This window comes from Geotrypetes seraphini, chromosome 6, assembly GCF_902459505.1.
Source record: "Geotrypetes seraphini chromosome 6, aGeoSer1.1, whole genome shotgun sequence".
In the NCBI taxonomy this organism is placed as follows: domain Eukaryota; kingdom Metazoa; phylum Chordata; class Amphibia; order Gymnophiona; family Dermophiidae; genus Geotrypetes; species Geotrypetes seraphini.
In genome coordinates, this window is record NC_047089.1 from 37,887,697 (window position 1) to 37,911,284 (window position 23,588).

The following is a 23,588-nucleotide window of genomic DNA, read 5'->3' on the forward strand; positions in this document are numbered from 1 at the left end:
CCCACCCAGCCAACATCTCTCTCGCCCATGGTTGTCGCCCCCCCACCCAGCCAACATCTCTCTCGCCCATGGTTGTCGACCCCCCCACCCAGCCAACATCTCTCTCGCCCATGGTTGTCGCCCCCCCCACCCAGCCAACATCTCTCTCGCCCATGGTTGTCGCCCCCCCCCACCCAGCCAACATCTCTCGCCCATGGTCGCCCCCCACCCAGCCAACATCTCTCTCGCCCATGGTTGTCACCTTCCACCCAGCCAACATCTCTCTCGCCCATGGTTGTCGCCCCCCCACCCAGCCAACATCTCTCTCGCCCATGGTTGTCACCCCCCCCACCCAGCCAACATCTCTCGCCCATGGTCGCCCCCCACCCAGCCAACATCTCTCTCGCCCATGGTTGTCACCTTCCACCCAGCCAACATCTCTCTCGCCCATGGTTGTTGCCCCCCAGCCAACATCTCTCTCGCCCATGGTTGTCATCCCCCACCCACCCTGCATCTCTCTCGCCCAGGGTTGTTGCCCCCTCCCAGCAAACATCTCTCTCGCCCAGGGTTGTTGCCCCCCTCCCAGCAAACATCTCTCTCGCCCAGGGTTGTTGCCCCCTCCCAGCAAACATCTCTCTCGCCCAGGGTTGTTGCCCTCTCCCAGCAAACATCTCTCTCGCCCAGGGTTGTTGCCCCCTCCCAGCAAACATCTCTCTCGCCCAGGGTTGTTGCCCCCTCCCAGCAAACATCTCTCTCGCCCAGGGTTGTTGCCCCCTCCCAGCAAACATCTCTCTCGCCCAGGGTTGTTGCCCCCTCCCAGCAAACATCTCTCTCGCCCAGGGTTGTTGCCCCCTCCCAGCCAACATCTCTCTCGCCCAGGGTTGTTGCCCCCTCCCAGCAAACATCTCTCTCGCCCAGGGTTGTTGCCCCCTCCCAGCCAACATCTCTCTCGCCCAGGGTTGTTGCCCCCTCCCAGCCAACATCTCTCTCGCCCAGGGTTGTTGCCCCCTCCCAGCCAACATCTCTCTCGCCCAGGGTTGTTGCCCCCTCCCAGCCAACATCTCTCTCGCCCAGGGTTGTTGCCCCCTCCCAGCCAACATCTCTCTCGCCCAGGGTTGTTGCCCCCTCCCAGCCAACATCTCTCTCGCCCAGGGTTGTTGCCCCCTCCCAGCCAACATCTCTCTCGCCCAGGGTTGTTGCCCCCTCCCAGCCAACATCTCTCTCGCCCAGGGTTGTTGCCCCCTCCCAGCCAACATCTCTCTTGCCCATGGTCGTCACTCTCCCCCAGCCAACATCTCTCTCGTCCTTGGTCGTCGTGTCGTCCCCTGCCCGCCCAGTCAACATCTCTTTCACCCCTGTCCCCAAGCCAGCATTCCTTAACTCAGTGACCTGATTCCAGTCAATGACAACATGCTGCTGGCTCTGCAGGCTTCCTTCTGCTGTGATCCTGCTGAAGAAAGAGGAAGCGACATCATCTAAGGCAGGACCATGGTAGAGGGAAGCCTGCAGAGCTCTTGCAGGCTGCCTGAGGGTGTTGTCGGTAGCGTTTCACAGAGGAAATGCTGAACCGATATCAAATTCTGCACAGATCTCGGGTAGTTCTGCTTTCATGGGGAATTCTGCGCAAATTCTGCATTGTACAGTAGCGTATAATTCCACCAGGAGTATAAGTCAAAGGAAACAATAGAAGCATTTCTTTCCTCTAAACTCTTAAATGCTTTCAAAGACGTATCCTTACAAATGTTTCTCTTCAGAGAATTTGCAAAACTAACTAAACTTATGTTTTAGGGATGTCCATGCAGTATGTCTTTGGGATGATAAAGGGCCAGCAAAAATTCACCAAGCTTTGAAAGAAGACATCCTTGATTTTATAAAACAAGCCCAGGCAGTAAGTTTTTACTTGTCTTTATTTATCTGTATTGAATATCTGTAGGTTTATAAACTCTGTAATCATTTCTCTGTGTATCCAGTATAATTGGCTTACTGAGGGAACACTTGTTTTCTTACTTTTACCAGATTGATCCTCACTGCCATAACTATATTGGTCACTCAGCAAATTATTACCTATTATTGCTCATTCTGTCTCAGAAGAATAGATAAGTTCTCTAAAGACATATACCGTATTTTCACGCAAATAACACGCACCCGTATAAAACGCGCACACGTATATAGCGCGCAGAAATCACGATGATAAGCACAAAAACTTTGGTATAACGCGCTCACGATTATACCGCGCATGCTGCCCGACTCTCCGTTCACCCCCCTGACTTCCGTGCACTGCCCCGCCTCTCCGTGCGCTGTCCCGACTCTCCGTTCACCCCCCCTGACTTCCGTGCACTGCCCCGCCTCTCCGTGCGCTGTCCCGACTCTCCGTTCACCCCCCCCTGACTTCCATGCACTGCCCTGACTTTCCGTGCGCTGTCCCGACTCTCCGTTCACCCCCCCCTGACTTCCGTGCACTGCCCTGACTTTCCGTGCGCTGTCCCGACTCTCCGTTCACCCCCCTGACTTCCGTGCACTGCCCCGCCTCTCCGTGCGCTGTCCCGACTCTCCGTTCACCCCCCCTGACTTCCGTGCACTGCCCCGCCTCTCCGTGCGCTGTCCCGACTCTCCGTTCACCCCCCCTGACTTCCGTGCACTGCCCTGACTTTCCGTGCGCTGTCCCGACTCTCCGTTCACCCCCCTGACTTCCGTGCACTGCCCCGCCTCTCCGTGCGCTGTCACGACTCTCCGTTCACCCCCCCCCCCCCGACGTCCGATTCATCCCCCCCCCCCGGCAGGACCATTCGCACCCCCACCCCGAAGGACCGCCGACTCCCCGACAATATCGGGCCAGGAGGGAGCCCAAACCCTCCTGGCCACGGCGACCCCCTACCCCCACCCCGCACTACATTACGGGCAGGAGGGATCCCAGGCCCTCCTGCCCTCGACGCAACCCCCCCCCCCCCCCAACGACCGCCCCCCCCAAGAACCTCCGACCGCTCCCCCAGCCGACCCGCGACCCCCCCTGGCGACCCCCACGACCCCCCCACCCCCCTTCCCCGTACCTTTGGTAGTTGGGCCAGAAGGGAGCCCAAACCCTCCTGGCCACGGCGACCCCCTAACCCCCCCCCGCACTACATTACGGGCAGGAGGGATCCCAGGTCCTCCCGCCCTCGACGCCAACCCCCCTCCCCCCCAACGACCGCCCCCCCCAAGAACCTCCGACCGCTCCCCCAGCCGACCCGCGACCCCCCTGGCGACCCCCACGACCCCCCCACCCCCCTTCCCCGTACCTTTGGTAGTTGGCCGGACAGACGGGAGCCAAACCCGCCTGTCCGGCAGGCAGCCAACGAAGGAATGAGGCCGGATTGGCCCATCCGTCCTAAAGCTCCGCCTACTGGTGGGGCCTAAGGCGTGTGGGCCAATCAGAATAGGCCCTGGAGCCTTAGGTCCCACCTGGGGGCGCGGCCTGAGGCACATGGGCCCAACCCGACCATGTGCCTCAGGCCGCGCCCCCAGGTGGGACCTAAGGCTCCAGGGCCTATTCTGATTGGCCCACGCGCCTTAGGCCCCACCAGTAGGCGGAGCTTTAGGACGGATGGGCCAATCCGGCCTCATTCCTTCGTTGGCTGCCTGCCGGACAGGCGGGTTTGGCTCCCGTCTGTCCGGCCAACTTCCAAAGGTACGGGGAAGGGGGGTGGGGGGGTCGTGGGGGTCGGCCAGGGGGGTCGCGGGTCGGCTGGGGGGGCGGTCGGAGGTTCTTGGGGGGGGGACGGTCGTTGGGGGGGAGGGGGGTTTGCGTCGAGGGCAGGAGGGCCTGGGATCCCTCCTGCCCGTAATGTAGTGCGGGGTGGGGTTAGGGGGTCGCCGTGGCCAGGAGGGTTTGGGCTCCCTTCTGGCCCGATATTGTCGGGAAGTCGGCGGTCCTTCGGGGTGGGGGTGCGAGTGGTCCTGCCGGGGGGGGGGATGTATCGGACGTCGGGGAGTCGGCCGGGCAAGAGGGCTTGGGCTCCCTCTTGCTCCGATCGTGGATGCGGGTGCGGGTGGGAGCGCGTGCGAGTGGTCGTTCGGGGTGGGGGTGCGAGTGGTCCTGCTGGGGGGGTGAATCGGGCGTCGGGCGGGGTGGGAACTATGTTTGAAAACTTTCGTATACCGCGCTCACGCATATAACGCGCGAGGGGTATGCGCGGTAGGTAAAAACGCGTATAACGCGCGCGTTATATGCGTGAAAATACGGTAATTGTTTCCAAAGCAAAGTAAATTGTGCACATATTGCTTAGAATTGTATTTTCCTTTTAAATTGTACTCTTCACTGTATGACTAGTTATTATTTGTTGTAAACCACCTAGAACCATTTTTTGGTTAGGCGGTATATAAACAATAAAATTATTATTATTATTATATGTGAACTCATCACTGCAAGTGAATTCCCCTCCACCCCCCCGAGCTTTCTGAGAATTTATTGAAAAGACCTCTCAGGGCAGGCACACAAGTTCTGTATACTTGCAGCAAGCAACATGCCTCAATGTGTTTATTACTAAAATGAATGAATGTTTTCTCAAGTTTAGCAGTTGCCTACTTCAGCTTTGGGGAACATTAGCAATAATCTGCTTTTTTCCGTGGACAGGCAGGCTATTCTCACATGTGGGTGATGTCATCCACGGTGCCCCTGCACGGATAGTCATAAAACTGTCACTTTAAAACTTTAAGAGGCTGCTGGGCGGGGAAGTAAGATGGCGGTGGTTTAGTCGGCTGCTTTACAGCGCGTCTCTATGACTTACAGTTTTTCCTTTGGGCAGTTTTCCGCTCGTTTTGCCAGATGTCTCATTCTAAGAGGAAGGGTGTAACTCGTTTGGACCCCTTACCAATGAGGACTTCCACCCCGAACCAAAGATCGATCCTGGAGTATGCAGCAGCCGCCAGCGGTCCGACGTGTTCTGGAAGTCCTGGGCTTTTGTTGGCGGGTGAAGCTACCAGCGATTTCGGGTTGGAGATATCTCTCTCCCCTCCAGCGACTGTCCCACCACCACGTCCTGCTCCTCCTGCGGCTCTGTCAGGTGACCCTTGTACGGAGGGAACATCAAGGGAGACCCTGTTTGAAGGGGCAGTAGCCGAGAGGGAACAAGAACAAGAGCAGAGAGACCAGGGAGCTGATGCAGCTGAACTTGGACTTAGAAGACCTGCTGTGGTGACTCTTGAGAGCATATAGGATGCTCTCGAGAGATTAAACTTAACGGTTACAGGATCTTCCCAGGAATTGAAAACTCTTGTAAGTACTGTGGACAATCTGGGGAAGTCATTAAAAGATACTAAAGAAGAGTTTTCTACAGAAACTAAGATACTTAAAGAAAAAACAGACAAATTATAGCACTTAACAGAGGGGATTCTGAAAGAAAGAATTATTTTAAATAGAAAAAATAAACAAATAGAGAATTACAATAGAAGGTTAAATTTACGCTTTTTGAATTTTCCAAAAACCCTTGGAGTCTCTCCTCACGAAATGCTTAAGAAATATTTAATAGATGTGTTAAAATGTTCTCCTGAACATATACCACTAATTAATCGTACATATTATTTACTTCAAAAATAAGTACCAATTGCCTCTATAGAAGGTGAAAGCTTGGAAGCCATAGAGCCATTAAATCTTACAGAGATTTTTGAATCCTCGGTGGATGTGCAAACAGAGAGCCGCTTTATTAGTTTCCTTTGTTTTTGAACAAGATTTGAACTCAGTAATGAGACTGTTTTTTCGTAATTCCCTGATGTTGTTTCATGGAAAGAAAATTTGGATTTTCCCAGATGTAACAAGAACTATACAGAAACAGAGAAAGTTGTTCTTAGCAATGAGGACAGAAACATTAGCACTTGGAGCTACATTTCTTTTGGCATACCCATGCAAGTGTTCAATTAAATTCTTAGTTGTTAAGTATACATTTTTTATCCTAGAACAACTTAGATCATTCCTGGATTTGAAGAAAATGTCAACCGGGACAGTTTAATAGTGATAGTCATGATTTTGAAATATGAGGACCGTATACTGTTAAGCCAATTTCTTTATTACTAAATTTCTTTATTGAGTTGCTCCTCACTCTAAATATTCTTCCTCTGAGGTGATAATGTGGTCTAAGAAAGATTTAATATTTGTTTTCTTGCTTAAATTTTTAAATTTGTATCTTGGTTTCAATTCTGATTTGCTTGTACAAGAGATCTCTTGTGAAATTATATTAAAATTTCAATAAATTAAAAAAAAACAACAACAAAAAAAACCTTTGACCGCCCATACCGCATGCTTCCTGGTGCCTTTCTGCCCGATGTCAGCTCATGGGACCATCAGGTCTTAGTTTTTCACAGAGCTAAGAAGTTGCTTCACAGCGTTCTCTTCAGCTTGTACTTCAATTTTTACATTTTTTTGTGCCTTCCCAGTATTTTTCCTTATTTTCTTCTCGGTTTTCTCATTTTTTCTCATTCCTGATAGGTTTCGTTCTTTTTCTGATTGTTTCTGTATTTTGGGCCTAGCGTCCTTCCAGGGACTTTCTATTTCCCAGGAGCACTGACGTTTATTGGCTAGTCTTCCACTCAAACTCCCTCATCATTGAGTCCTTTGACTTCACAATCATCTGTGTTTCCATCAATGTCAAAGGTGTCTAGTGGATTCAAGAAGTGCACTTGGTGAATCCGGACCTTCTTTAGCTATCAAGCTTTTAAGAGCATATTCCATCTGACCTGGCTAAACCATATGATCAACTGGTCACATCTCTTCTTACCACCAGGAAGTATCTTGCCAGAGCAACATAAGAAGCTTTTGATATGTCTTCTCAGGCATCCATCACTTCTATAGCCATGCGTTGCTCACAGTATTAGATCTTCCTACTTCAATAGGAGAAAATCTTTTTGATACTTGTATAGAGGAAGCTTGTGACAAAATAGAACAGCACAAACATACTTGACCAGTTCAAACATTTAGAGATTTGCCTAGCCACTCTTTCACATAACAATTATTTCTTGTGCAACAGGACTGGTAATCTTGACCAGTGTGTTAAACCCTCATTAGCCATGAAGGTTGTAGAGAGCCCACTGTATTGTTTTCATGCCCTACCTTCCATCACTCTGGGATGATCTCCACCCCCTCAGTCTTATTCTCTACAAGCAAGGAGTAGGGTGCCTATCTGTTCTGCTCAAGTTTAATCTTTATTATTTTTGTTTTTTTAATTATCTGGTCAGAGGCTGTCAGTGCTGCAGAGGACACCGATAACCCTGTGGCATATCTGGTTGTGAGAAGATAGATTCTCAGGGCAGAGGTCTGTAGCCCACAAGCACATGCCTCGCATGATTCCTGTGTGGCCAGTCTGCTTCCGTAGTTCTCAGAGCTCAAGGTCCATACCCTAGGAGCATCTCACCCCAGGTTCATCTGCAGTGGGCTGGAGCGGCTCGCCCCAAGGTCTGTCTGCAGTGGGCTTGAGCACAGACTGAACAGTTCCCATGATGGTTTTATCAAGGATCAATGTCATGCAGTTCCGGCAGGGGTCTGAAGATCTGTATCCACATTAGGAACTGGACAGCAGTCCAAAGAAATAAGCCAGCTGTTGGATTCTGAGGCAGAAATCTCTCCCCTCTAATCAAAGGTTTCCCTATGCAGCTTCAGCACAGAAGCCTATGGGGAAAATTGTAGGTGGGGGGGGGCAAACCTTTAAAATTCATTTTTTGAGGTTTCTGAGGTTAGAGATCAGGTCTCTCACCTCCCGAAATCCCTTCCCTGCATTTTTTGAGCTTGCGTTTTTTTTTCCTCCATGCTATTGTTGTGGCCATCTTGGATTTACCAATTTAGTGTTTTAAAAGCCTTCATCTGTCTCAATACCCCTCATTTTTGATAGAAAACAGTATAGATGGACTCCTCAGGTGGAGATACTTTGGGTTCATGTCAGATTTGCGGCGGATGCCTATCTGAAAGGGATCATTGTTCCATGTGCTGCGCAGCACTTAAGGGGGAGAGTGATAGCTTTGGGTTTCACCTCCCCTTAAGCTTCTGGTGACTTAGGTGCTCAGCTGGAGCATTTTCTGGGCCAGAAATTCTAACAGGAGCTGAAGAAAGTAGACTTGGTGTCCCCTACGAAGCCCAGTACATGTCTGTTGACCATCACAGAAGCCAGCGTGGGAGACCCTGCCAGGATTCTCTGGGTAACCTGGGCAGTGGTTCGCTCCTGAATTCATACACATGATGTATGAAGCCTTTTTAAGTTTCAAAAGCCAATCTAACCCCGTGGGGGGCCTTGGTGAAGGTAGCGCCAAGGTTTTTAGCGAAAGGACCAGGGTTCAACCCAAAGGAGCCTTGCAGATGTCATTGGGACCCAAGCTCTGGTGGACTCAGAGGATGGTTTAGAGCCCATGCCTTTAATTTCTCATTCAGAATTCTCAGCTCTTGGAAATTCAGAATCCCACAATCAGGTGCTAGCTCTAGATCTTGGAGATGACCCGAAGATATGAAGGTTGTTCAAACCCTCCAGCTTACAAAGCTTAATTGTGGAGGTGCTCCAGGATTTAAAGCTGGAGCTGTCTAAAGCCTCCATGGCAAAGTACAGAATACATGTTTTCCCTCACATCCACAGATCACTAAGATATTAATAGATCAATGGGTTGTTCTCGAGGGGCCCTACTACTACTACTACTAAGTCCGTGGCTTAGCTATACCCAATGAATGCTGAGTTCCAGCAGCAGTTAGCTATGCCTAAAGTGGATTTGCTGGTGGTGCAGGTTACGAAGTGAACTTCACTCCCTAGTGAAAGGGGAGTAGTCCTCAAGGATACACAGGACCACGGGATAGACTTTGTCCTCAAAAGATAATTTGAGACTGGGACTGAAAGCAGCAGTGGTGGCATTTTATATTGCCCAAGCATGCCACTCTCAACTAAGCCGGGCCCTGGATCAGACAGCAACACTAACCCCCATTCCTCTTGGAAGGGATTGACTGTGTTGTGGATGCTCTTTTATGATCTTTTCAGGGTCCTGAGCAAGGTCTCGGCTTATGCCATCTCTGCCAGAGAATGCTCTGAATTAGGCAGTGGATGGGAGACTTGGCCTCCAAGGCGATCCTGAGCAAACTCCCTTTTCAAGGGCAGTTGCTCTTTGGCAAGGGCTTGGGTGATCTCGTAGCTAGTGTGGTGGATAGTAAGCTGAAATCCCTACCATATAGCAAACCTCAGAATTAGAAGGGTCAGGCAAGGGAAATTTTTGTGGCTCCCGGCAGTTTCACCAATATTCGGGAGCATCCTCCAGTCTGAGGATATTCTAAAACCAGAAAAAAGGGTTGGGAGCATCGGGCATCCCCAAGCGTCTGGATCTCGTTCCTCTGCAGCTTCCAAGAAACAGCAGTGATGCCAGGACAGCGACCTTTCCCCTGAGGGTGTTAGGCAGGCTGACAGAGTACTGGCAGGCTTGGTCACAGATCTCAGATCTCTTCAGATCAGTGGGTGCTGGAAGTCATTCGGGAGGGGTACAAGCTAGAATTCAACTGGCCCCTCCTAGACCTCTTTCTCACTTTTCCAGGAGGGAAACTGGAAAAGGCAGCCCGGGTATGGGTGATGGTTCAGAGGCTAATTGCTTTTGGAACTGTAGAGCCCGTACCACAAGAAGAATGGGGCTTGGACAGATAGTCAATATACTTTATCATGTCCAAAAGAGACTCAGATTCTGTATCTAAAGTTAGTCAATGCAGCCCTCAAGATTCTCCGCCTCTGCATGGAAACGGTGCAGTCGGTCATTGCTTTGGTTGCTTTGGGGGTAATACCTTGCCTCTTTACATTTAACAGAGGCATACTTGCATATTCCCATTTTTCCAGCTCAGAAAGTTCTTGAGGTTCCATACTCTGGGCAAGCATTTTCAATTCTCTGCTCTTCCCTTTGGCCTAGCAACAGCACCACAAACCTTAACAGAAGTGATGATTGTGGTAGCAGCTCATCTCCGCATGGCGGGAATTCAGGTGCAGGGTCCCCATTTAGCTTTCACAGGCCATTTTTAGTTTCAAAATTGCTGCTGTGATGGTCATCTTGAATTTCCCAATTTTGAAATAAAAGCCTCCAACTGCCTCAAAATACTTTTAATTTGGCACAAAATTCTACCAGATGAACTCAGGGGCCCTATGAGTGTCCTGGACAGGATTTTGATTCAGAATTCATTAGTATGATATATGAAGCATACTTGAATTACAGAGGCCTCAGTGACTCTTCGGGTATCATGGAACTAGTTGCGCCAGGGGTTTCTTCTCCCCCCCCCCCCCCCTCCCAAGATTATATTTCCTCAGCAGTGCTATGCACAAGAGACTGAGGTCTAGTCAGAGAGGGACTGGGATGAAATGAATTCTGTCTCTACTATGCCTTTACTTTCCCAGTCTGGCTCCTCAGTAGTCAGAGATTCTGTTTCTACTACTACTACTATTACTTATCACTTACATAGTAATGAAAAACGTTTGCAGTGCTGTACGTTTAGACATTTATAGAAGGTCCCTGCTCGGAAGAGCTTACAATCTTAACTTGGACAGACAGACATGACATATAAGGTTGGGAATGCAGAACCGAAGGTGAGAGGAGTTAGGAGTAGAAAGCACTCTCAAAGAGGTGGACTTTTAACTGGGGCCTGAACACTGCCAGCAGCCCTGGACCTTGATGAGGACCTGAGTATACACAGGCTATTTAAGCCTTCAGCACTGTTAATTATGGAGTCTCTTCATGAATTAAAGATAGAGTCCTCAGACCTCTACTGCTCAGTGCTCACTTATGAGTAGCACTAAGCTTAGACCACATGCTTTTCCTCTCATCCAGACATTAGTAAAATGTTAATAGACCATTGGAAGGTCTCTGAGGGGCCTCTGCAGGTAGCTGAAGCCTTGACTAAACTTTACCCGATGGATGCTGATTTCAGCAGGTATTCCTGCCACCAAAGGTGGATTCCCTGGTGGTGCAGGTCACCAAGCATACCTCCCTCCACAGTGAAGGGGGAGTGGTATTAAAAGATACCCAGGATCACAGGCTGAATTTCACTTTTAAGAGGCTATTTGATGCTGTAGAATTGGGGTTGAAGGTGGTAGCAGCAGCATTGCACATGTTTGCCACTCGAGTTAACACAATACTCTAGGAGTGGACCATCGAAGCAGATCACTAGTTCCTTATGTTGGGAGTGGATTATGTGGCAGATGCTCTGATCTATTCAGAGTGCTGAGCAAAGTCTCTGCAAATGCCATTTCCACCCGCAGAATGCTGTGGATCAGACAGTGGTTGGGGGATTCTTCCTCTAAGGCTACTCTGAGCAAATTGCCTTTCAAGAGTCAACTGCTCTTTGGTAAGGGTCTGAATGATCTTATAACCAGGGTGCAAGATTGTAAGCCATAGTCTTTGCCAGACAACAGGCCAAGAACCCCCAAGGGGTCAGAATGAGCTAATTTTCATTACTTCAGGTGCTTTCGCCAATACTTGGGAGGTCTTTCGGGCCAGAGACCATATCAAGGCTTGATACAAAGATTTGGAGGAGCCAAGCATTCCCAGTCATCAGGATCTCACCTTACAATGGTCTCCAAGAATCAGTTAATCATGTCAAAACAGGAGCCGTACCCAAGGATAGGTGGGAGGTTAACAAATTATTGGGAGGCTTGGGCGGAGATCACCTCAGACCACTGGGTACTAAACATTAGAGAGCTGCAAGGGGACGACGGGAATCCCGCAGGGATCCCGCGGGTTCCCCCTTTGGGTCACGGGGATCCCATGGGAACACCCCCTAGGGTCCTCTTATCTTTGTGGTGCTTCCCCCGACCGACCGACAACAGACCCGGCCGACAAACCTCCCTGCCCTGTAGCCGCAAATCTAAATTACCTTCTTACAGCAGCTTCAATACTCCAGCTGCTGTAAGAAGGTAATTTAGATTCGCGGCTACAAGGCAGGGAGGTTTGTCCGTCCGGGCCTGTTCTGTTGTCGGTCGGGTGGGGAAGCGCCACAAAGGTAAGGGGCAGGGAGGGAGAAAGGGAGGAAAGGTGGAGTGGAGAAGAAAAGACGCTTAAGGGAAATGGGTAAGACACTGTATGTCTATGTAATATGTTACCCATGTTTTTAGATATTTTTAACCATTTTGTACATCGCCTAGAATGTAGAATAGGCGATTAATCAAACTATATAATAAACTTGGAAACTAGGATCAATGGTGGCAACAATAGATGTGTTTCCATAGATGAGGGCACATGCCCTCTCCAGGATGTGCTCCTATCCCATTGGTCCCCACAAACAGATGCATTACAGATGCCTCTTCCTTGGACAACTGAAGCGCATCGCAGTCTGAATTGGTGGTTGGAGCCTTAGTTGTTATTTCAGTGTCATTTCACATCTCAACTTGAACTGCAAGGTAATGGCGGAATAAAAATCACTAATACCAGATGCTAGTTTGTATGGTTGGGGAGCGCATTGTGAGGGATGTCCAGTGCAAGGACGTTGGTTGGCATCTCAGAGGAAGTGGTTGATCAGCTGAGGGCCATTTGTCTAGCACTGAAGGCATTCGGGAATTCTCTGCAGGACTGAGCAGTGCAAGTTTCTCAGATAATGCAATGGCGGTAGCCTATGTCAATCAACAAAGAGGCAACAAGAGTGGTCCCCTATGCTTGGAGACTCAGATGTTTTGGTGGGTGAAGATTCACCTGTTGGCTCTCTCAGTAGCACATGTAGCAGGAGTAGACAATATGCAGGCGGATTTTCTCAGCCATTAGACTCTTGATCCCAGAGAATGGGCCGTATCTCAGGAGGCATTCGACAGCATTGTGAGTTGTTTGATCCAATGGCATTAGCGACCAACAAGAAAGCAGCTCAATTTTCAGTTGAAGATATGAGCTAGGAAGTGCTGGTTTGGACACCCTGGTACAGCCGTGGCCACAGGTAGGGCTTCTGTATGTGTTCCCTCCGTGGCCCATGATAACAAGAGTTCTGAGGAGAATAAATTTGCACCCAGAATGAGTAGTTCTTGTATCTCTGGACTGGCCGAGGCATCCATAGTATGCAGATCTGGTCTGTCTATTATCCCAGGACAAGCAGGCAGCATATTCTTAACGCATGGGTGACTAATTTTTGCCTTCCCGCTCGCGTATTTTTTCACTTTCTTTCCTTTTTTCTTATTGGATTCCCTTTATTTTTGTTTAAAAAAAAAAAAAAAAAAACTCGTCGAGTTTTCCTTATTTTTTCAGGCCGGCCCCGGCGGGGCCTGTTGCCATCATACAGGCCTCCGGGTTCGATTTTGCGGAGGCCGTGTTTCCATTCATGCCCCCTCAACCGGGTTTTAAGAAGTGCCAGCGGTGTGCATGCTCGATCTCCCTCACCGACCCACACAATTGGTGCCTCCAGTGCTTGGGTCCAGAGCATCGGGCTGACACCTGCACCCGCTGTGCTACGCTTAAAAAGCGTACTTTGAAAAATCGGCAGATCCAGCAAAATATTTTGTTTGGTACCGGATCTGCCATGGAACCGGCTGCGACGTCGACGGCACCACAAAAGTCGGCACCGACGACATCGACACCACCGGACCCTTCCTCGGGGTCGTTGGGCCCAGGTAAGCCGGCTAAGAAGCCTCCCACTTCCCTTGAGTGCCCTCCTGCCACGGTTGCGACACCGGCCCTCCCGACACCGCACCGGCCCCGCAAACGCTCCGCTCTGATCTCGGTGAGTGCCTCATCATCGGCCTCCTCATCGCCGGAGCGTAGAGCGGCACCTATGGTACCGAAGAAGAAAAAAGCGGTACCGGTGCCTCCCTTGGACGACCGCATCGCGGCCATACTCCAAACACAGTTACAGGAGAAGCTGCAACAACAGCTCCAACAACTGTTGCCGGCGTTGCTGGCACCGCACCTTCCGGTACGGGACCGGTCCGAGCCTCACACTGTCCCATCGGTGTCGACCCCCTCGGTACCGATTAATACTTCCATGCCGGTGCTCTTGGCAGAAACACCTACAGTACATACCCGTGATGCTGCCGACCCTGTCCAGTCCCAGGAACGACATCGGTCTTCCTCACCCGGTACCGTCTCGGTGCGCTCAGGCAAATCTCTTTCAAAGACCCGCCATGCCGAGCCCTCCACACCCAATGTCCAAATGTACGCACCCCGACGTTAGGGACCCAGATTTGTGGGAAGACTCCCCTCACGGTACCGAGGAGGACGCTTCGTCAACTGACGAAGAACCCTCCATGACCGACACCGTCTCCAAACCAGAGCAATCCTCTTTCTCCAAATTCCTTAGGGAGATGTCAGCAGCTCTTTCCATTCCCTTAGAGTCCGACTCTAAAAAGTCTCAGGCTTTTCTCGATGCCCTAGACTTTGAGCAACCTCCCAAAGAATTTCTGAAGTTGCCCGTCCACGACATCTTACGGGAAACTTTCTATAAAAACTGGGAAGCTCCCCTCACGGTTCCTGGAGCCCCACGTAAATTGGATAGCTTGTACCGGGTTATTCCAATCCCAGGATTTGATAAACCTCAATTGCCCCACGAGTCCCTCCTGGTGGAATCTACTTTGAAAAAATCTCAGGGTTCCTGTGTATATGTCTCCACCCCTCCTGGCAGAGAGGGAAAAACCATGGATAAATTTGGTAAGCGCCTTTTCCAAAATGCCATGTTAGCCAATAGAGCCAACAACTACACCTTCCACTTCTCCTTCTACATCTGGTGCAACAGCTCTCCTCCTTACAGAAATACCTTCCTGAACGTAAGGTCCCTCTTTTCCAGCAACATATTTCCAGCCTCCTCCAACTCAGGAAATTCATGGTTCGCTCCATCTACGACTCATTTGAGCTGACCTCTCGCACATCTGCCATGGCGGTGGCCATGCGACGTTTGGCATGGCTGAGAGTCTCTGACCTGGACATTAACCACCAGGACCGCCTGGCTAATGCACCTTGTCTGGGTGATGAACTCTTCGGAGAGTCCCTGGACTCAACAACCCAGAAACTCTCAGCACATGAGACCAGGTGGGACACTCTGATTAAACCTAAAAAGAAGACTCCACCTGCTTGCACCTACAGACAGCAGTCTTCCTACCAGCGCAGGTTCTTGGCCAGACCTCTCAACCCGCCTCAACAGCAGCCTCGCCGACCTCGTCAACAGCATCAATCTCAGGCTCGCTCACAGTCTCACCAACCTGCCAAGCCTCTCCCTCCGTCAAAACCATCTCAGCCCTTTTGACTTTTTCCTCCAGGGCATAGCCAGTCTCCCATCATCATTGCCTCTTCCTCAGCCTATCGGAGGTCGCCTCCAAATCTTCCTCAGCCGTTGGGAGGTCATCACATCAGACCAATGGGTCCTCAACATCATTCGCCACGGCTACTCTCTCAACTTCCAGACTCTTCCACCAGACAATCCTCCCGTAGAGTCTGCTTCTCACTCCTCCCAAACCCCCCTCCTCATGAGGGAGATCCAATCCCTCCTTCTTCTCAATGCCATCGAAGAGGTGCCTCCGGACCAAAGGGGTCAAGGATTCTACTCCCGCTACTTCCTGGTTCCCAAGAAGACAGGAGTCCTCCGTCCCATCCTCGATCTCAGGGACCTCAACAAGTGTCTGGTCAAGGAGAAGTTCAGAATGCTCTCCCTTGCCCCGCTTTACCCTCTTCTCTCTCAACATGACTGGCTATGTTCCCTGGACCTCAAAGAGGCCTACACTCACATCCCAATCAATCCGACTTCACGTCGCTACCTACGGTTTCAGATACAGCACCGTCACTATCAGTACAAAGTGCTACCTTTTGGCCTCGCTTCATCGCCCAGGGTGTTCACCAAGTGCCTTATTGTGGTGGCGGCCTTCCTCAGGTCTCACAACCTCCAGGTGTTCCCCTACTTCGATGATTGGTTGGTGAAAGCACCTACGTCTCCACTTGTGCTACAAGCCACTCATCACACTATCTCTTTCCTCCATCTCCTGGGGTTCGAGATCAACTACCCCAAGTCGCATCTGCTTCCCACACAGCGACTTCAGTTCATTGGAGCAGTTCTCGACACCACACTAATGAGGGCGTTTCTCCCCTCCGACCGTCAACGGACCCTGCTCCACCTCTGTCATCAGGTGCTCCTTCATCATTCCATCCCAGCTCGACAGATGATGGTCCTCCTGGGTCACATGGCCTCGACGGTCCATGTGCTTCCTCTGGCGCGACTCCACCTCAGGACACCTCAATGGACTCTTGCCAATCAATGGTCACAGACCACGGATCTTCTTTCTCATCCCATCTCTGTGACATCGTCTCTTCAGCAATCTCTTCAATGGTGGTTGAACTCCTCAAATCTTTCCAGGGGTCTACTCTTTCATCTACCCCCTCACTCCATGATCATAACCACGGATGCCTCCCCCTATGCGTGGGGAGCTCACCTGGGAGATCTACGCACCCAGGGACTCTGGACCCCGCAGGAGCGTCAACATCGCATCAATTTCCTGAAACTCAGAGCCATGTTCTATGCTCTCAAGACCTTCCAGTACCTTCTCTGCCCTCAGGTTCTTCTCCTGTGCACAGACAATCAAGTCGCCATGTACTACATAAACAAGCAAGGCGGCACCGGATCTGGCCTCCTTTGTCAGGAGGCTCTCAGCATCTGGACTTGGGCCACGGCCCGCAATCTCTTCCTCAAGGCTGTCTGTATCCAGGGCGAACAGAACTCCCTGGCCGACAATCTCAGCCGCATCCTTCAACCTCACGAGTGGACTCTGGACCCTTCCACACTCCACTCCATCTTTGCTCGCTGGGGCACTCCGCAGGTGGACCTCTTTGCAGCACCTCACAACCATCAGCTGCCCCAGTTCTGTTCCAGACTCTTCTCTCCTCATCGTCTGACCCCAGATGCATTCCTGCTCGACTGGACGGATCGGTTCCTCTATGCCTTTCCTCCACTACCTCTGATGTTGCGGACGTTATCCAAACTCCGCAGGGACAGGGCCACCATGATTCTCATCGCTCCTCGGTGGCCTCGCCAACACTGGTTCTCCCTCCTGCTTCAGCTCAGCTCCAGGGAGCCCATTCCTCTTCCTGTGTTTCCTACTCTACTTACGCAGCAACGTCAGTCTCTACTGCATCCCAATCGGTCTTCGCTCCACCTGACAGCTTGGTTTCTCTCGGGCTGACCTCTCCAGAGAATCTGTCTCAGCCTGTCCGTCGCATTTTGGATGCCTCCAGGAAACCGGCCACCCTCCAATGTTACCATCAGAAGTGGACCAGGTTCTCCTCTTGGTGTCTACTGCATCATCACGATCCCACCTCATTAGCGGTGGAAACTGTACTGGACTATTTGCTCTCTCTGTCCGATGCTGGCCTCAAGTCTACCTCAATCAGAGTCCACCTCAGTGCCATCACTGCGTTTCATGAGCCTATCCTTGGAAAACCTCTCACGGCTCATCCACTGGTTTCCCGGTTCATGAGAGGCCTCTTCAATGTCAAACCGCCTCTGAAGCCTCCTCCTGTCGTCTGGGACCTGAATGTGGTTTTATCAGCCCTCATGAAACACCCTTTTGAGCCTCTTGCCACAACTTCGCTCAAACTTCTAACATGGAAGGTGCTTTTCCTCATTGCCATCACCTCTGCCAGGAGAGTTAGTGAGATGCATGCACTGGTCGCCGATCCACCGTTCACTGTTTTTCACCATGACAAGGTGGTTCTGCGTACCCATCCTAAATTCCTTCCCAAGGTGGTCTCGGCTTTTCACCTCAACCAGTCCATTGTTTTGCCTGTCTTTTTCCCTAAACCCCATTCTCATCCCGGGGAACAGGCGTTGCATACGCTGGATTGTAAGCGTGCCCTTGCATACTACCTTGACTGTACCAGGGCTCACCGCTCGTCCCCTCAGCTCTTTCTGACCTTCGATCCTAACCGTCTAGGTCGTCCTGTCTTTAAACGGACGCTTTCCAACTGGCTTGCTGCCTGTATTGCGTTCTGTTATGCTCGAGCCGGTCTCTCACTGGAAGTTGCTGTCACGGCCCACAGGGTCAGAGCTATGGCTGCTTCTGTGGCTTTCCTCCGTTCCACGCCCATCGAGGAAATCTGCAAGGCTGCCACTTGGTCCTCAGTTCACACGTTCACTACTCACTACTGTCTGGATGCCTTCTCCAGACGGGATGGACACTTCGGCCAATCTGTGTTACAAAATTTATTTTCCTAATGGCCAACCATCCCTCCTCCCTCTCTGTTAGCTTGGAGGTCACCCATGCGTTAAGAATATGCTGCCTGCTTGTCCTGGGATAAAGCACAGTTACTTACCGTAACAGGTGTTATCCAGGGACAGCAGGCAGATATTCTTACGTCCCACCCTCCTCCCCGGGTTGGCTTCTTAGCTGGCTTATCTTAACTGGGGACCACGCTCTCCTCCGTCGGGCGGGAAGGCACTCGCGCATGCGCGGTGCGGCCAACTAGAACTTTCTAGTTAAAAAGGTCCGTACCGGGGCTCCGTCGGTGACGTCACCCATGCGTTAAGAATATCTGCCTGCTGTCCCTGGATAACACCTGTTACGGTAAGTAACTGTGCTTTCAGGGACCACAACTCAGACTACCCTGTAATCCAGGGTTACTCTCACAGGGCCCAATGATCCAGAAGGATCTAGAGCACTTTGGTCTTAAAGCATGGCTCTTGAGTGAACAGCCCTAGCGCATAAAGGCTTTTCATAAGTGGTGCCCATCGAGGCCTGTGTTAAATTTAAGTTCAGCTGTCTCTGTTACAAAGCCTTATTTGGTTTGACTCCCAGCTACTTAGTGGATTCATTCACCATTGCTCACTCTACACATATGTGAAGATCTCACAGTCTTTTCAATTTTCCCTCGATAAAAGGTTGTCATTACAAAAAGTTTCAACATCTTCTCTCCTTTCAAGCAGCACTCTGAGACATGGACTTGAAGTTTCTAATATTAAGTTCAGAGTCATATAATCACTTTAGAAAACAATTGAAGACATATTTGTTCCCTAAGTAATGATTATTCTTAATGATTGTATGGTTTTTAAAATTTTGTTAACTGCTTAGAACGTATTAGGTTATGCGGTATAGAAGTTATTTGTTATGTTATTTTAAGGTCCAAGAATCAATCAGTTTTAGCGTTATGATTGCCACTCTCCTAAAGTCTAACCGCCTATGTGAAAGCCTGGAAGTTCTTCCAAGGCTGGTGTGCTCAGAGGAGAATGGACCCGCTCATGGACCCAATTTCTTTGGTTCTAGCATTCCTTCAAGAGGGTCTTGAAAAAGGCCTGGTGATTGGCTCCCTCGAGGTACAGATATCGGTCCTTTCATGCTTCAGACCTCAGGCAAATAAGAGGACATTGGCTTCTCACTTAGATATGTCCAGATTATTGAAGGGAGCTTTACATCTGCATCCTCCAGTGTGTCAACCACTCATTCTGCGGGCCCTCGCCTCTGGAGAAGGCATCACTGCGTTTTTGGTGGCGGTCACTTCAGCATGATGGGAGTCTGAACTGCAGTCTTTATCCTGCAGAGAACCTTTTCTCAGAATTTCAGAGACTGGGGTAGTACTGCATACAGTCCCCTCTTTCTTGCTGAAAGTAGTCTTGAGTTTTCATATCAGCCAGGATGTTCAACTGTATGCTTTCACACCTTTGGAATCGAAGAATGACAAAGTTCTGAGATTGCTGGATGTTCACAGAGTGCTACTTCGTTATCTGGAAGCCACAAATGAGCTCCAACTGTCAAATCATCTGTTTGTGCTAGCAGGTTCTACCTGCTGGGGCCGTATGGCTTCAAAAGCGACCATTTCAAGATGGATTCATATGGCCATTTCTTCAGCCTATATTGAGAGCGGTAAACAACCTGCCATCTCCATAAGGGCACATTTCAGTAGGGAAGTAGCATCCTCCTGGCAGTCTAGAGCAGCTTTCCCTGAGGAAATTTGCAGAGCGGCCACATGGTTTTCCCTCCATATTTCACAAAGTTTTATAGGGGAGATGTATCAGCTAAATTGGACACCACATTTAGGTCTTCAGTACTTTCCACAGATTCATCTTTCCCAGCCTAGATTCCGGGGACTGTTTTGATACATCCCAAGTGTTCAAGAATGATGTGCTTGTTGCACTAGAAGGGAAGATTAGGTACTTAACTTGATAATCTTTCTAGTAAATAGGCACATTATTCTTGAAGCCTGCTCTATCAGATGTTCATTAACTTGATTACTGTCTCAGTCACGTCTGATTGCAAGATATCTTGTTTCTATCCAGTAAGGTCAAGGATAGAGAACACCACTTCTATCGCAAAGGGATCAAGGAATATCATCCAGAGTTCCAGGACTGTTAGTATAGGTTGCAGTCAGGTAGGTGGCTTGTTTTTTCCACCTCATTATATGTTTTAAATGGTTCATGATTATTTTGTGTTAAATTTTTTGATACGAGCAGAACAGACTTGTTTCTTGGAGAGATTCCCCGTACCCCTCCATGCTATATTTCTTCTCTAGGGCTGACCATCTGCTTTGATACAAACTAAGGATTTGTAGGACAGCCCAGAGTGAAGGGAGGTGGAGCGGAAATAAAATGTAGGCACTATGTACAGGATCTTGTGACCAGGGTTTGACAACCCAAGTGTTCAAGAATGATGTACCTATTTGCTAGAAAAAAGATTATCAAGGTAAATATTTAATCATCCCCTAACAGCACTGAAAGTCAAACATCAAAGATGTCATACAATGTCAGCATAATACTTATGAAACACCTAATAAGCACACATTACATTATTTAGGATTTCTTTAAGGTAATGGTTTGCTGTTCTGTGAATATTCATGTTGGGACAAGCCATAAATTATCTGATTAACCCTTTAATTGGCATATGGTAAAAACAGCTGCTTTATGTAACTTGATGTTAAATGAGAGCAACAATGCCAAGTAACAGGCATTTGGAGATGCAGATCTTCTGTAAGATCCATAGAAACACATATTGCTTCTGAGCAACAATGCCAAATAAAGGGTTAAAGGATGGCTCAAATAATCTTGCATGGCTTATGCCTGAAGTAGTCCAGTTATAGCAGGGATCTCAAAGTCCCTCCTCGAGGGCCGCAATCCAGTCGGGTTTTCAGGATTTCCCTAATGAATATGCATTGAAAGCAGTGCATGCACATAGATCTCATGCCTATTCATTGGGGAAATCCTGAAAACCTGACTGGATTGCGGCCCTCAAGGAGGGACTTTGAGATCCCTGAGTTATACTGTGCGACAAGCTTTGAAATATGATTATTCTGGGTATTGTGGAAGAACAGTTTTAAAATATAAAAAAGGAACTTCTTTTAAATTTTAAAGTTGCACTTCATAGTAACATTTCAGATTGATATGAAGTGGGCATCCCCTGCTTGTTCTGTGCTATTTGAAAAATTCATAGTAGTAGATGTATAGGTTTTATTTTTATTTTTAAATCCTTTTTCCTTCTGAGATCTCTTATTCAGCACTGGACTCTTTTCTTTCAGAGAGTCTTGAGCCACCAAGATGATACAGCTTTATTAAAAGCTTATATTGTAGAATGGCGTAAGTTCTTCACACAATGTGATATCTTGCCCAAACCCTTCTGTCAGCTAGAGATCACTCTTTTGGGGAAGCAAGGAAGTAACAAGAAATCAAATGTAGAAGACAGCATTGTTCGAAAGGTAAGTTAGGTTTACTCTGTTTTCCAAAGGACCTGTGTGTTGGATCTGGGTATTGTTAGGGATTATGATAAAAGAACATGATAATGTTTTACTTGCTATAATTTGAAATGGCTAGTAAATTAATATTTTTCTCATTTAGGGCCAGCCAGGAATCCAGACTTTGATTTTACAACCTGTTGAAACAGCTTTATTCCCTCACCACCATGGTGACATTTTTGTTGCTTTCTCTCTTTTTTTTTTTCTCTTCTATTTTGGTTGTTCCCCTTTTTAGTCTCCTTTGCACAGCTGCCTGGCAGCCCAGAAACATGAATCATGGCTTTCTCCAGAGCTTAGTATTCAAGTATTCTCTGCTTGCTCCAGAATTTTACTTTGTAGGATGATGGGGCAGACTTACCATAAACTGCAATCATGCGTTTATGGATCTTCTTTGGCTTTTTTCTTTCTTTTGTGAGAAATTGTATCACTGAACAGTTCTCCAAATCTAGTAGTTTCTTACCTGATTCACATGAGAACTCTCCTGTCTCTTGGAATGTTAGACTCACACTGAGCCGCAACTGTGCATGAGTAACCTTGAGACATGTCACAACGTGCACAGATTTGTTTCAACAGGCTTGCTACTTTTTTTTCGTATTCAAGTAGATAAATTATTGAACACCCTTCATATATATTTATTTATTTTAAAAACTTATATTCCGCCTTAATCCTAATAAGATTACTATAACATACACAATACAATAAAAAACACTCATCAATCTGAACAACATGGGGGAGGAGTATTAGGGGGTCATCGCAGGGGGAAGGATTTTTTTGTGTTCATGTTTGGGGGGAGGGATAGATGATTCTTGGAGAGTATCAGAGTACAGCTCTCTGATGGGTGTCTAAGCTGTATTTTCTTATTGTTGTAAGGATTGGGGGTTTGAGTCTTAGGAGAGGTTCTTTCTACACTTTCTGAGAGGCATGTTGCAAGCTGTTCCCATTGGGCTATCTTTCTTTATTAAGGGCCTCTACCCAGTTTGGCTGTCTAGGGAACGGAGTGAGGAGGCAATGGGGGGAATAGGGGGGTTACCTTGGGGAGGATTTTGTTGTTAGGCCTGGGGTGTGTGAATTGGGGGAGATTGCAATGGATGATAGTGTATACTTCCTTTGGGAAAAACAAATTTGTTGATGACTGACCTTCAGTGATATGTTCTGCTCTCCTATGTTGCACTAGATACTGTGCTTTGTTGTTCCTGTTGTTGTTTGTCATCAATAAAAAAAATGATTTGAACTAAAAAAAATCATCAAAAACACAATCATTCATTCCTGCTGCCAGATACCATCAACATCAACCTCCATAAAAAGGCTCGAACAAACAAATGTGTTTTCATCATTTTCTTAAATATTAACAAATTCTTGAACAGTCTGAGTACCTGTATTCTGTTGCATATACACAGGAGTCTGTACATTAGGTGATCAATCCATGCTCATGAATCATTTGCAGAAGAGTATCAATCACATCTTTTCAGCTTCTCCTCCTTCACCAGTGGACTGTAGCTCCCTCTTCAGTTTTTCCTTCTGCAAGTAAACCAAGAAGAGGTATTCTAAACTGCTCTGTTCGATTTTTATTATTTTTGGGTCTTTTTACTCTGTTTTCAGGAGGCATTGGTGCCAGAAGACCCTATATTGAGGCTACTGTGCCTGGGAGAGAAGGCAGTTTCCGCGAGGGCAGACTGCATCTTGCAAGGAAACCACCAGGTGTACTTGATGAACCAGCCTGCTTTAAGTTACTGCAAGGCTCTGGGTCCGTCCCTGGGAGCCTGCTCACCCTCTGATTTATTAGAGGCTTGAATGCAGGTGGGGCCCCTGTGTGAATCCCCTTTGGATTTCAGGAAGTCAGCTGCATTTTATTCTCCCCCTGTCATGCCACAATGATTTGTGGGAGTTGGCAGCCTGAAGATTTCCACAAGGATTTGAGGCATAAAGTTCTCTCCACTTCAGTCAGGCACTTCACTTTAAGGCATGCAGCAGCAGCA

The 23,588-nt window shown here is 48.7% G+C and overlaps 1 protein-coding gene across 4 annotated transcripts in view; it reads left to right on the top strand.

Moving 5' to 3' along the window:
* Nucleotides 1-23,588, top strand: part of CUL5 (cullin 5) — a 160,490-nt gene that overhangs the window by 24,496 nt on the left and 112,406 nt on the right. For all 4 annotated transcript variants that reach the window (XR_004539837.1, XM_033948346.1, XM_033948347.1 and 1 more), the window contains exons 3-4: nt 1,768-1,867; nt 21,400-21,576. Coding sequence is in view for 3 of the 4 variants with exons in the window: in XM_033948346.1 (XP_033804237.1) it covers nt 1,768-1,867; nt 21,400-21,576 (277 nt within the window). In the remaining variant the exon portion in view is untranslated. The remainder of the gene's footprint in view (nt 1-1,767; nt 1,868-21,399; nt 21,577-23,588) is intronic.